The sequence below is a fragment of the Pezoporus occidentalis genome, unplaced genomic scaffold (assembly GCF_034315485.1).
Source record: "Pezoporus occidentalis ecotype Australia unplaced genomic scaffold, CSIRO_AGI_Poc_V1 ctg71, whole genome shotgun sequence".
Lineage (NCBI taxonomy): Eukaryota > Metazoa > Chordata > Aves > Psittaciformes > Psittacidae > Pezoporus > Pezoporus occidentalis.
Window position 1 is genome coordinate 2,970,848 of NW_026916062.1, and position 12,866 is coordinate 2,983,713.

Genomic DNA, 12,866 nt, shown 5'->3' on the forward strand with positions numbered 1-12,866 from the left:
AGCTCTAAATATTCATCATGTCTACATTTTAAGAAAGCCCTAGACCACTGCAGAGCTCTTAAGGATCAAGACTTTGGCCATAAAAATGCACTTAGCTGCATTTTACATGATTGTTGCACAATGCATAGCCCAGTTTAGCACTAAAAAACACATTCAAAAATTTTTAGGCTTAATGAGTATTAGAAGCATAAATATGCAGACACTTTCTTAAAAATGTTTACTCAGGTTGTAGTTGCCTGAAGAGATCACATATTGTAGAAAAACATCTCTTAAACATGGAGTGTCTGTACTGTCTACAATTTTGAGTAGATCTTTGTTAAACAGCGAAAGCCAAAACACAACAGCCCTCAGAAGCTAATTCTAATGAACGTCATATGTACACCTAAAGCATCCCTTTCATAAAAGTGAAAGTCTACCAGAAGCAGGAGGAAAACAGACTGAATTACAAAAATAAACCCATTTCCTCTCGTATGTGTCCTCTGAAGCTCTCAAACATACTCCCTTGATATGCTGCTTCAGCATCACTGTTAGGAAAAATTGCTCTCTACATGATGCCATATTGCATTCAAACTAAGCTGAAGGACATCATTTGTCATAGTGAATTAACGTATATGTCAAATGAGTAATCCAATGGGGAATCACAGATATGTGTTCTCACATTAAGTGATCAAATGAAGGGCTAAAGACAGCCTTTGAAATTGAAGCAATTTTGGGATTATTGGTTAAAAATCTCAAACAATATTGCCTTCCTAATGAAAACAAGAGAGCTTATAGGGTCAAATCTGTAATTACCTTTTTTTTTTCCTGAGAATGTTGTTTCCCAAATTAGAAACATCTTTTTAGGAAATCTTAATTAAATTATTTGCATATATATGGATTTATTTCCCACAAACATTAGATTTTTGTAGTGATGCTCAGATGCTCCTGGTTCCTGGAATCCAAACCCAGTGAAAGCAATAGCTCTTTTATGAAGGCCATAGTGTCCTCAGACTGTAATTTCAATTTCTATGTGGTTCTCTGCCCATTTTTAAAATCATAGAATAGTTTTTGAAGCTTTATGTCTTAATGACATTCACCTTACTACCCTTTGGTGGAAAGCTTCTTTGCCATCCTGTTTTGGTTTTGTTTTGTTTTTTTTTCAGATATCAGGGTTAGAGGGATAAACATTCAGCTGACATGCACTATAACTACTGGGATCATGCTCTCTAATGAAATAATTTGCCTTTTCAGTATGGTGCTATCCTTACCTTGGACTGGTTTTTATTAGTACCATGAGAGTAGCACACCTAGCTCTATGACAGCTCTAGCAGATGTGTGGAGATCTCAAAAATGAGTGACATGAAGTAGTCCCATGGCTGAGACTGTCATTACTGCAAGTGCAGTGCATGATAACACTGCTGAGCAAGCAGATGATAGCTGTTGGCACAGCAGAGGCCATGGTACATAGCAGCAGGAAGATTGCCAGGGGCTGCAGACACAAGAAAAGATGGGGCAAGGCTACCTTGCAAAGACAGCCACATGCTGGTTCTTTAAAACAGGAAAACTGAAGCTGTTTCAGTTCCAGGGTATGCACTGGCCACAGGCTGAAGAATTTATATTTCTGGAAATGTAAGTTACTGGAAAAGGAAGCCTCTACCATTTGCTATATCCTCCTTACAGGTAATTCTGTCCACACATTTTGCTCCCACAATACATTCCTTCAAGATAGGATAGGATGGAGAGAAAGAAAAAGAGAAAGACTGCAACAGGAAGATAGCCAAAACTGAAGATACCACTTATACCAGACATGGAAATCAAAAAATTTCCCCACCCCATCACTCTTCTGCACTTTCATGTATTTCTTTACATTCAGTGTGGTCTGAGACATGGACTTCCCTGACACAGCCCCAGATAATGACAACCCTAAACTTATTAGACTTTTATGCTGGAACAGATATCCTTTGCAATAGATCTGCATCATCTATGTCTGGCACTTCTATCCAGTGTCTAAGTACTACTGTTTTTTCCTGCCTTGCTTTCCATCACTGAAAGCTGATACTCCCCACCGAAGTATGATGACATACACGTAAACCACAAGATCCTTAATAATAATCGGAATTACTGTGCTTTCACCAAATGTTCAGAAGCCCCCTGCACTGGCATACTCCAGCCTCAGACTGAACAAAAGGCTTCTCTGCCATGCAAATTCAATACTGTCAGCAATTCCGTAGGGAGGAGGAAAAGAAAAAAAGTTGGGAGGGGCCTGAACTCAAACTCGCCCAAAGACCATTCCCAGTGTTAGTCCTGGGCAGCAGTCCCCAGAGGAAGTCATGCAACAAGGCCTTTCCAAAGCCTCCAATACTACCATTTCATACAACGCACATCGTGACAGAAAAGCTAAGTGATTTGAAAAAAGGTCACAGACTTAACTACCTCATAACTGCTGTTACTTCAGTGTTGGTACCAAATAGGTTCAATCTCAAGTTTCTACAAGAAACTAGATAAGATGTTGCTCAACTTCTGAAGAAACCAGCTATGTGTACACACACACCCCACAAAAAGGGCCCATAAGGCTTAATGCACATAGAAAAAGGACAACAAAGGAATCAATCACAGAATTACAGAATACCAGGATGGAAGGGGACCTCAGGGATCATTTGGTCTAACGTTTCTTGGTAAAAAGAAAAAATGTTAATTTCAGGTTTTTCTGTGAATTTGAAGAAGTAATAATAAATCAATGCACTGAAAATAGTTTTATTCACAAGTGTAGTTCAACTGTTATTTTTTATAACCTTTGAAGAGTAGCTCCAGGAAATTATACTGGGCTAGAGATAAACCAGATATAAACAAACATAGGGAAAACATTCAACACAAACCAAAATAAGGAGCTGACGCAATGTCCTCTGTGTGACCTCATTTTTTAAAGTAGATATCTATTTTTGAAATTACAACAATTTCGAATAGAGTCTGTCGTGGTTTAAAACCAGTCAGGCAGCTCGTTTGCTCACTCCCCCACTTCTTTCCCTCCCCCCTACTCCCGGAGGGATGGAGAGGAGAATCGAAAAGAATGCAACTCCCACGGGTTGAGATAAGAACAGTTTAGTAACTAAGGTATAACACAAATCACTACTGCTACCACCAATAATAACAGTGATAAAGGAAATAACAAGGGAAGAGAATACAACACCTCACCACCAGCTGACCGATAACTCGCCCCACCCCACCCGACTGAGCACCGACCGATACCTCCTTGTCATGGTTTAAACCCGAGCCAGACAGCTTGTTCACTCACTCCCAGTGAGTAGTGCCGGGCTGAGAGCAAACAAGGCGCCCCCCAGGGCTCTCCCCTTCCCCGCTCCCGGAGGGACGGGGAGGAGAATCGAAAAGAATGCAACTCCCACAGGTTGAGATAAGAACAGTGCAGCAACCAATGTACAACACAAATCGCCACAGCTACCACCAACGATGACAATGATAAAGGAAATAACAAGGGAAGAGAATACAACACCTCATCACCAGCTGACGGATAACTCGCCCCCCCCCAGCCTGGCCAAGCTCTGGCCAATACTTCCTCCAACCCTGCAGACTCGCAGCCCTTCCCGCTAACTCTCAGTTACATCCTGGGCATGATGTGCTGTGGTATGGAATACCTCTTTGGTCAGTTTGGGTCAGGTGTCCTGTCTCTGCTTCCTCCTGGCTTCCTCTCCTCCCTGGCAGAGCATGAGGCTCACAAAGTCCTTGGCCAAACCAAAACATCGCTCGTTATCAGCTCTGTTCCCGAGCTGAAAGTCAAAACACTGCACTGCACCAGCTACCAAGAAGGAGAAAAATGACTGCTACTGCTGAACCCAGGACACTCCTCCAACCCCGCAGCCCACCAGCCCTTCCGAGTAACTCCTAGTTACATCCTGGGCATGACGTGCTGTGGTATGGAATACTTCTTTGGTCAGTTTGGGTCAGTGTCCTGTCTCTGCTTCCTCCTGGCTTCCCCTCCTCCCTGGCAGAGCATGAGGCTCACAAAGTCCTTGGCCAGACTAAAACATCATTGTTATCAGCTCTGTTCCCAGGCCAAAAGTCAAAACACAGCGCTGCACCAGCTACTAAGGAGAAAAATGACTGCTACTGCTGAACCCAGGACAAGTCTAAACATGTTTCTGCAATAATCACAATCATATCCAACAGCATAAGAATACATAGTAAAAAATAAACTTATTTGAATAAGATTATAAGTATTTCATAATATTAATCTATAGCATCAGATAATATTTTCTGGCAATAATCAGAACTTACCATATTAATTGGGTCAACTGGGCCAATGCTGTTAACATAGACATCTGTTTCAATCACTGTAGTTCTCACTGAACAAAACAATAAGCATAATAATTACATATTTCATTAACTATGTACATTGTTAGAATCATTTAGCTTATTAAAATAGCAACAAATCTGATATTCTTTTATGAGATTCAGAATAATTAAATCTCTGGTTTGTTCATTCTGGGAAGGATCATATATGACTTGGCTCCCTATTCCATACGACTCGTTAGGATTATCAACATAAATTTTTTACTTCATAACGCAATCTCCACCAGTGCTTTTTGAACAACCAGATATAAAAGGCATAAAAGGTAAAAGAATTAAAAACCAAAAGAAAACAAACACAAAATCTGTTTTTCCAACATAAAACCTTAATCAGAAACAGAAAAAATGTCTGGGAAAAATTGCTCATACAAAAACCCATAAGGTCTGGGAGCAGATATGTTTATCAGCTGTAACGAATCAATGTGCAGTGCCTCCTGTTGATTCCTACTGAAAATATGTAACTAACTAGCTAACTAAATAAATAAAACCCAACAAAACCCAACACTTTTCACCACAGATTTCTTCAATTCATGCAACTACAGTACACCTAAGGACTACTAATGTTTTTATTTGACTTAATACGGTGCTTCAAATGCTAAACTAAAGCTCCTGAAGTTAAAGTCATTTAGAAGTTAAACATTTCAAAATGTATTTTTCTTTAAAACCACTCTCACCGGGCAGACAAAAATTAACTGCTTAAAAATATATATTCTCTTACAGAATATACTTTCTTTCTTTGTGCACTTGCATGAGGGCATAAAGGTATTTGTCTGAAATACAGGTTGCACAGATAATTCAGTTTTTTTCTTCCAAACTGGTTTACAGGGGGGGAAAGAGAAGAGGTCAGGATGTATTTTAACTTCATCAATTTGCCAAAAATTTTCTTCTAAGTACCAGCTTGTACTGGAGAGCCAAAATGAGGACACAAAAATACATATGTCCTAGTCCCAGTAGAATTAAGAGGGTTAATAACAAAGCTCTGCTGGTTTTTATTTCATGATGTGGCATGTTAAAATGAAGCATCTCTGTCCATCTGCAGGTGGAAAAGGTGTAAGGTGCAAACAGAAAGACACTTTGATTTCCTAAGAAAGGGACTATGTCTTCAGATTTGATTTCTTTATACTGCAAACCATCAAAGATCACACAAGTGCTCTATAACAAATCAAAAACCTTGAGAGGACTTTTCAAATCTCAGAATCAAAAAAACAGATACACAGAAAGAAACCAGGGTATCATTAACATCCTCACCAGTTACAATGACAGGCAAGATACATTTCCTAAATATCCTAAGATTCCTTTGTCCCACCAGTCTCACTTGGGAGGAAATTCTCCCTGATTCCAAATCCAGTCACTGAGCATGACAGCAAGACACACTGCTGAGGCTGCACAAAAGATTTTCTAGATGACCACAGAGCACAGTCACTTGGTCACCATGCTGTCCCCAGCATGCTTCATAGAAAGTTTAAACAGACTCTAGAAATCAATTTATTTCCTGGAGGGGAGTGAAAAAGTAAGTACTTCTTGAGCTGCAAATGTTTTCACCATCTGCAGGGCCCATAGAGGAATGGGGGCAGCACAAGAAGTCACATCCACAGACTGAAAAAATCAGAGAAAATATTAGTATGTAATACATGTGTGTTTATACACATATGTAAAATGTAATATAATTTACATATGTCACATCTGGCAGATATCCTCTTCCTTTAATTCTGCAACCCTGTTTATCCGACTGCTAGAGTAGGAAACAAGGGGATGGATCAAAGTGCATCCTGCCTCATTGTTCAAGCAATGCTGAATCCTCTATTTTTCTCCCATATTAATAGGAAATGTTTAATTCCCTTCAGTGTTAGGACATCTTGTTTTGTTCAGAGGTTCAAGTCTTTTACTCAGGCTTTCAGCACTGCCCAGCCATGTCTCAAACCTCTTCTTCAGATGCAAGTGCCTATACACAATGATTAAGGTCACCTCTGAAGCCTGCCTTTGCTGTCACTGCTTTACTATGCAGAATCTTACCTTGCAGTATGACCCACAGGCTGCTTCTCTCTCCTCCATCTTCCCCCTCTCCCCCTCAGTTTTTGTATTTCCAGTTTTACTGAAGGAGCTGATTACTCTGCAGATACAGCCTCTTCCTTTCCCACAGTCTGTCATCCACCAACTTTAGTACAAAAATTAATTGCTAAAATCAGTCAAAGTATCAATATTCTTGATCAAGACTTTTCTGTGAGACCCCATTATAGACAGCCCACTGACACTTACTTATTAACAACTAAATTTTTATATCTTTCATCAAGCCAGTTTTTAATGGGGACTTTGTCGATTTTATGAAATTTCAGCTTGCAGTGAGCAGCACTTGATCTGCCACAGGGGCTATCCTGTAACGTGCCATGGAGTTCAATTTGCCTTTTCCATACTGCTTTGAGTAAGACTAGAAGAGCTATTAAGAGCCAATGAAGAGTCTGAAAATCTGCCTCAGTTGAAATTATTTTAATTGACCCAAATGATCCAATTCAAGAAGACTGGAACAGGATGTTCTGCTACCTCAGTTCTTCTGCGTAGCACAGAGCAAAGTACTGTGAATCAGAAAAAAAAGAATTTATTCTTCTTGTGTTCTTGAACTAGAAGTGGTAAGAGTCCATGAAAACAACAAATGCTGGAGGAAAACACTTTCCTGACATCCATATAATTACTATTGCTCATTAACACTTCACAAAGAGCTAAATGAAAAATGGTTTGAGATTTTTCTACTGTGAATCCTTCTTATTTTACTTTAAAAGATTTGAATCAACCTTGAAAATACTATGAGAAGGAAGAAGGCTATTTAACACATCCTGAAGTGCAGAACAGCACTGTAAACTTACAGAAGCTTCTAAGGAAGGGGAGAAAAGGCTTGCACACTCTAAATATTTACACTGAAAGACATCATGAGATAGGCTAGAGTAAAGTACGAAGGTGAGAGGACAGCATATTGCACACTCAACAGAGAGAGAGAGCACCAAGGGGCAGCTGTCCCCAAGGGATAGTTCATCAGCTCATAACATAGCTAAGTACACAGGGAACCAGGTTGTTAAGCCCAGTCTAGAGAGATCTACCCACATTTTCTGATTTCCTGTTTTGACATGTTTTCTTGACTAGACTAAACTATGAGAAAATGGATGAGCCGAGGAATTACAGAGCAGTGAGTCTCACCTCTATGCCTGGCAAAATCTTGGAGCAGATTCTCATGGAAGACATGCTAAGGCACATGAAAATCAACAAGGTGCTTGGTGACAGCCAGCATGGCTTCACTAAGGGGAAATCCTGCCTGACCAATTTGGTGGCCTTCTATGATGGGGCTACGGAGGTGATGGACAGGGGGGTAGAGCAGTTGACATCATTTACCTGGACTTAAAGAAAGCATTCGACACTGCCCCACACAACATCCTTTTCTCTAAATTGGAGAGACATCAATTTGATGGATGGACCACTTGGTGGATAAAGAACTGGATGGATGGCCGCACATAAAGAGTTGTGGTCAATGGCTCAATGTCCAGCTGGAGACCTGTAACGAGTGGTGTCCCTCAGGGATCAGTGTTGGGACCGGTCTCATTCAAAATCTCTGTTGATGACATGGACAGTGGGATTGAGTGCGCCCTCACCAGGTGACACCAAGCTGTGTGGTTCAGCTGATATGCTGGAGGGTAGGAATGCCATCCAGAGGGTCCTCGACACGCTTGTGAGGTGGGCTGATGCCAACCTTATGAAGTTTAACCATGACAAGTGCAAGGTTCTACACCTGGGTCGAAGCAATCCCAGGCACAGCTACAGGTTGGGCAGAGAAGAGATTCAGAGCAGCCCTGCAGAGAAGGACTTGGGGGTGCTGGTTGATGAGAAACTGAACATGAGCCAACTTCAGTGTGCACTTGCAGCCCAGAAACCAACTGTACCCTGGGCTGCATCAAAAGCAGCGTGACCAGCAGGTTGAAGGAGGTGATCCTGCCCCTCTACTCTGCTCTTGTGAGACCTCACCTGCAGTATTGTGTGCAGTTCTGGTGTTCTCAACATAAAACCAACATGGAACTGTTGGAACAAGTCCAGAGGAGGGCCATGAGGATGATCAGGGGACTCAAGCACCTCCCGTATGAAGACAGGCTGAGAAAGTTGGGGCTGTTCAGCCTGGAGAAGAGAAGGCTGCATGGAGACCTCACAGCAGCCTTCCAGTATCTGAAGGGGGCCTATAGGGATGCTGGGCACTGGAATGGGCTGCCCAAGGAAGCTGTGAACACTCCATCCCTGGCAGTGCTCAAGGCCAGGTTGGACAGAGCCTTGGGTGACATGGTTTAGTGGAAGGTGTCCCTGCCCAGGGCAGAGGGTTGGAACTCGATGATCTTAAGGTCCTTTCCAACCCTAACTATTCTATGATTCTATGATTTGTCTTCTGGTTTAATAGGTCTGACAGGTATTGACATCATCTAACACGAGCACATAGCAGGCTTGTCCCAAGAAATACAGTAAATAAAATACTCGTAGGCCTGGAATTCAAGAGCAAGAATGAACTTCCCAACAAGCAACAAGACCTGGAAAAAAGCCTCTCTCAGCAGGCATGTACCACTGTCCTTCTAATAAGAAATAATGCTGCATTACACCCAGGCTGTGGTGGCTTGACCCTGCCTGGATGCCACATGGTAACCAAAGCTACTCTATCACTCCGCTCCTCAGAGAGGGGGAAAGAAAACGTAACAAAAGGCTAGTGTGTTGAGATAAAGACAAGCCAGTCCATCAACAATTATGGTCATGGGCAAAACGGACTTGACTTGGGAAAATTTGTTTAATTTATTGCTACAAAAATCAGAGAAGATAATGAGAAAAACAGCATGCCAGTCCACCTAAATTCACTAACTGGTTCCCATAGTTTACCACAGTTCGTCGTTTTAGAATGAAGGTCTACATCACCTTTTATTAATTATTACTTTTCATGCTGTTTGATTTAAACTAAGATTTTTGATAATTTTATCGAGGCTTATTTTTTATATGAACATGTTTTCTATAACATGTTCTTCTTGGTGATAAAGCAGTTATTCAGCAAATAAATTATGCAACTATGACATTCAGAAATAACAGGCCATTAGTTTGCTACAGTTTTCTATGGAATAACATAATTTTCACAACCAGTTATCTAACAGTATTACTTATATGGTTATCTATATTGAAAATTCATCAAGTGTCTACAGAAGGATAGCAGCTCCAACTCTGAAGAATTTTTTCAAAGTGATTTTGATGAAGACAGAGCCTTATTCTCTACACTTCTTTTACCTTTTCCTTTAAAAGAAATCCATCTTTAGCAAATACTCCAACCACCACTTTTAATATTTCCATCATTTTCATGCGTGCACACATCCAGTACCTTTAACATTCACTGCATATGCTCTTAAACTTCTTGCTCTTGTATTTCAATTTCCTTCAAATCTTGCTAAATATTCTTAATCTCAGAAGATATTTAAATAAGACAAAGCGAAAATTACAAAGTGTGGCGTTCTCCTGTTGAATTTCAGTATCACCTCTGATGTTTCAATTTTATTTGGCTCTCCTTTATCATCTGCTATTGTGAGACCCCACTTGGAGTAGTGTGTACAGTTCTGGTGTCCTCAACACAAGAAGGACATGGAGCTGTTGAAGCAAGTCCAGAGGAAGGTCACAAGGATGATCAGGGTGCTGGAGCACCTCCCATATGAAAACAGCCAGAAAATCTGGGCTGTTCAGCCTGGAGAAGAGAAGGTGGCGTGGAGACCTCACAGCAGCCTTCCAGTATCTGAAGGGGGCCTACAAGGATCCTGGAGAGGGACTCTTCACGAGGGACCATAGCGATAGGATAAGGGGTAACAACTTCAAACTTAAACAGGGGACGTTTAGATTGGATATAAGGAAGAAGTTCTTTACTGTAAGGGTGGTGAGGCACTGGAATGGGCTGCCCAAGGAAGTTGTGAGTGCTCCATCCCTGGCAGTGTTCAAGGCTAGGCTGGACAGAGCCTTGGGCAACACGGTTTAATGTCTGGTGTCCCTGCCCATGGCAGGGGGGTTGGAACTTGATCATCTTAAAGTCCTTTCCAACCCTAACCATTCTATAATTCTATCTCCCTCAAGTAAATGGATGTTTAACAATGAAACCCCTTATCTTAATCTGAGATGCTGAAATTCTATGTCAAAATCAAGAGGAAAACAAAATTCTGCCATGGAATGCAAACCAAGAAAGTTCAAGTTATTAAAAAAAAAAAGAAAGAACAGAAGAAATTTTTGCAACTATTGTAACTGAGCTACATTAATTCAATAGTAAAAACGTTCTTTAGAATTAGAAATCCAGTTCAATAAGCTTGTTGTACAAGTACTGGCATATATCCTGAATATGTGGAATCTGACACCAGATTTTATCCATATAATTGAAGCAGACTAAGCTGAATGAACTAAGTTTTGTTTTACATCAAGAGAGTGAAGAAGGAAAACAAAGGCAGCATTTATGTGAGAGAAGCCAGAACTGTCTTCCTTCAGGAGCTGATTATTTGGAATCCAAAATGCTGTACACTCACTCACAAAAAGGCAGAGTTCTTGCCCTACATATGGCTCAGTATATAATCAGAAAAGTGAAGGTAAGGATTACACCATAATTCTTCCATAACTGTCTAAATCTATTGACAGGTCAGAATAAACACTTCTTCCTCTATTTTCCCTCCATTTATTTCTTAGTTTTAGGGGGAAAGAAGAAAAACAGGATTCTCTTTTCTTTCATCCCCACCTACCAGCTAGTCATTAGAAGGAATTCTAGAGGAGACAGTTTATTCCCTCATAATGCCTTTGCTGTCTGTTGCATAAAGCAGTCAGGATAAAAAAAAAAAAAAAAAAAAGTAATACCGTACAGCTGTCACACATTGAGAATGTAAAGGGAAATAATCTGGAAGACCTTTCCTGTTGTCTCAATATTTGCAGTTATACAATTAAATGAATGTGAAAGCAAAAACTTACAAAAAACTTCATGAGATTCACATGTGGTTATATTATGACAGCGAGAGAAAAATTGCCATTCATCATCTTCAGGGTAACAGTCAACAATAAAAGAGAACTAAGAAATTCGGAGAAGAAAACAATTTGTCAGAAGCTTTCGAAAGAAAATACTTAGTTTGAGATTGCATCTCTGTTCTCCTACATAAATGAAACAAGTCTAGATTGTTGTGTTATCATATAAACAGCTTAAAGACTTACATAACATTACTTTGATAGGGAATGCCAAGTATTTAACAAATAATTAAGTCCTACACTTCTTCCTTCACAGTTCAGGAAACAAACTCAGAAAATAAATTATTTTTTCTAGTTTGATCCAGCATGCACATGGTAGACAAGAGCTGGCAAGGTTTCATGTATTTCATGTTTTCAACACAAAATTCTTCCAAATATTTATACTTAATAATTATATGCAAATTGATGCTCTGACTATTGAAAGACAAAACCCCTTTCCTGTTAGCTGCAGTCTGACATTTGGTAATGCAGTCTTCCTTTCTGTATTGCCCAGAAAAGATACAGTCCAAAGTTATATTTTTAGATTCTTATGAAGTTTTTCAAAATCTGAGTGAATGGAAGAACTGGGTTGAGTTAATTTTGCTCAGAATACACACTTACAATGCACTTTCTACAGCAAGAGTAAAAATATCTAAGAATAATCTTTAATAACTCCTACAGACTCAAGACCAATTTTTTAAATAATCATGGCTGGTTTATATCTACAGTTCTTTCTGCCAGAAGATCTTAGTTAAACAAAGCAAACTATAATTGTCTTCTAATGTTTTATTATAGATTGCCTAATGTCCACAAAAAGCAATGCTTTACATAAAAGAGACTGTAAATAGAACATTAAAAAAAAAAAAATCTGCTCTTGCCTAGAACATTATTTTTACTAGTTCCAGAAGAACACTGCATTTTATTGCTATTATATTTAGCTTGCTATATTAAGTTTTAAAAATTGTATTAAATGGATTTTTGCCATCTGTGATAAAACTATCTTGGGTTCATGTTTTCTATTTACTGAGTTATTTTATTGGCTTACCTCCAATATCTGGCCGAAGCTTATTGTCATATCCTTGAAGTAAAGAGTCCAGTATGTGAGTTACATCCCCTCCGTGAATCTTTGGTGCAAGTACCCATGTTTTATTCACTGTTAGATCTTCATCATCTTCATCATCTGCTTTATCAGCTCTATAGTAAATTAATTTAAAAAAACAGGGTTAGGTAATAAACAAACAAACAAAAAAAAACCCCAACCATAGTGAAACTAAATACACAAGAGGTGAAGAAGAATCTGATAAAAAATTGAACAGTATTTACAGTACTTTATAAAAATCTAAATGCATTCTGGTGCCAAAAGAAAGAGGCAGGCTGCTTATTTAAAACACCAACATTTTATTTTATGGCAGTAGAGAGTGTAAGCAAATAAACATGTCAAGAGAGGCATTAACACATCAACCATTCAGAAAAAAATCAAGCCGAGTCAAGCCCATAAAAGCAGC

At 39.6% G+C, this 12,866-nt stretch overlaps 1 protein-coding gene across 1 annotated transcript in view; it reads right to left on the reverse strand.

The window, feature by feature from the left end:
* GABRG1 (gamma-aminobutyric acid type A receptor subunit gamma1) overlaps positions 1–12,866 on the reverse strand; it is a 60,667-nt gene that overhangs the window by 26,578 nt on the left and 21,223 nt on the right. The window contains exons 2-3 of the mRNA XM_062642397.1: positions 12,407–12,555; positions 4,270–4,337 (exon numbers count right to left, since the gene is read on the reverse strand). Coding sequence (XP_062498381.1) covers positions 4,270–4,337; positions 12,407–12,555 — 217 coding nt within the window. The remainder of the gene's footprint in view (positions 1–4,269; positions 4,338–12,406; positions 12,556–12,866) is intronic.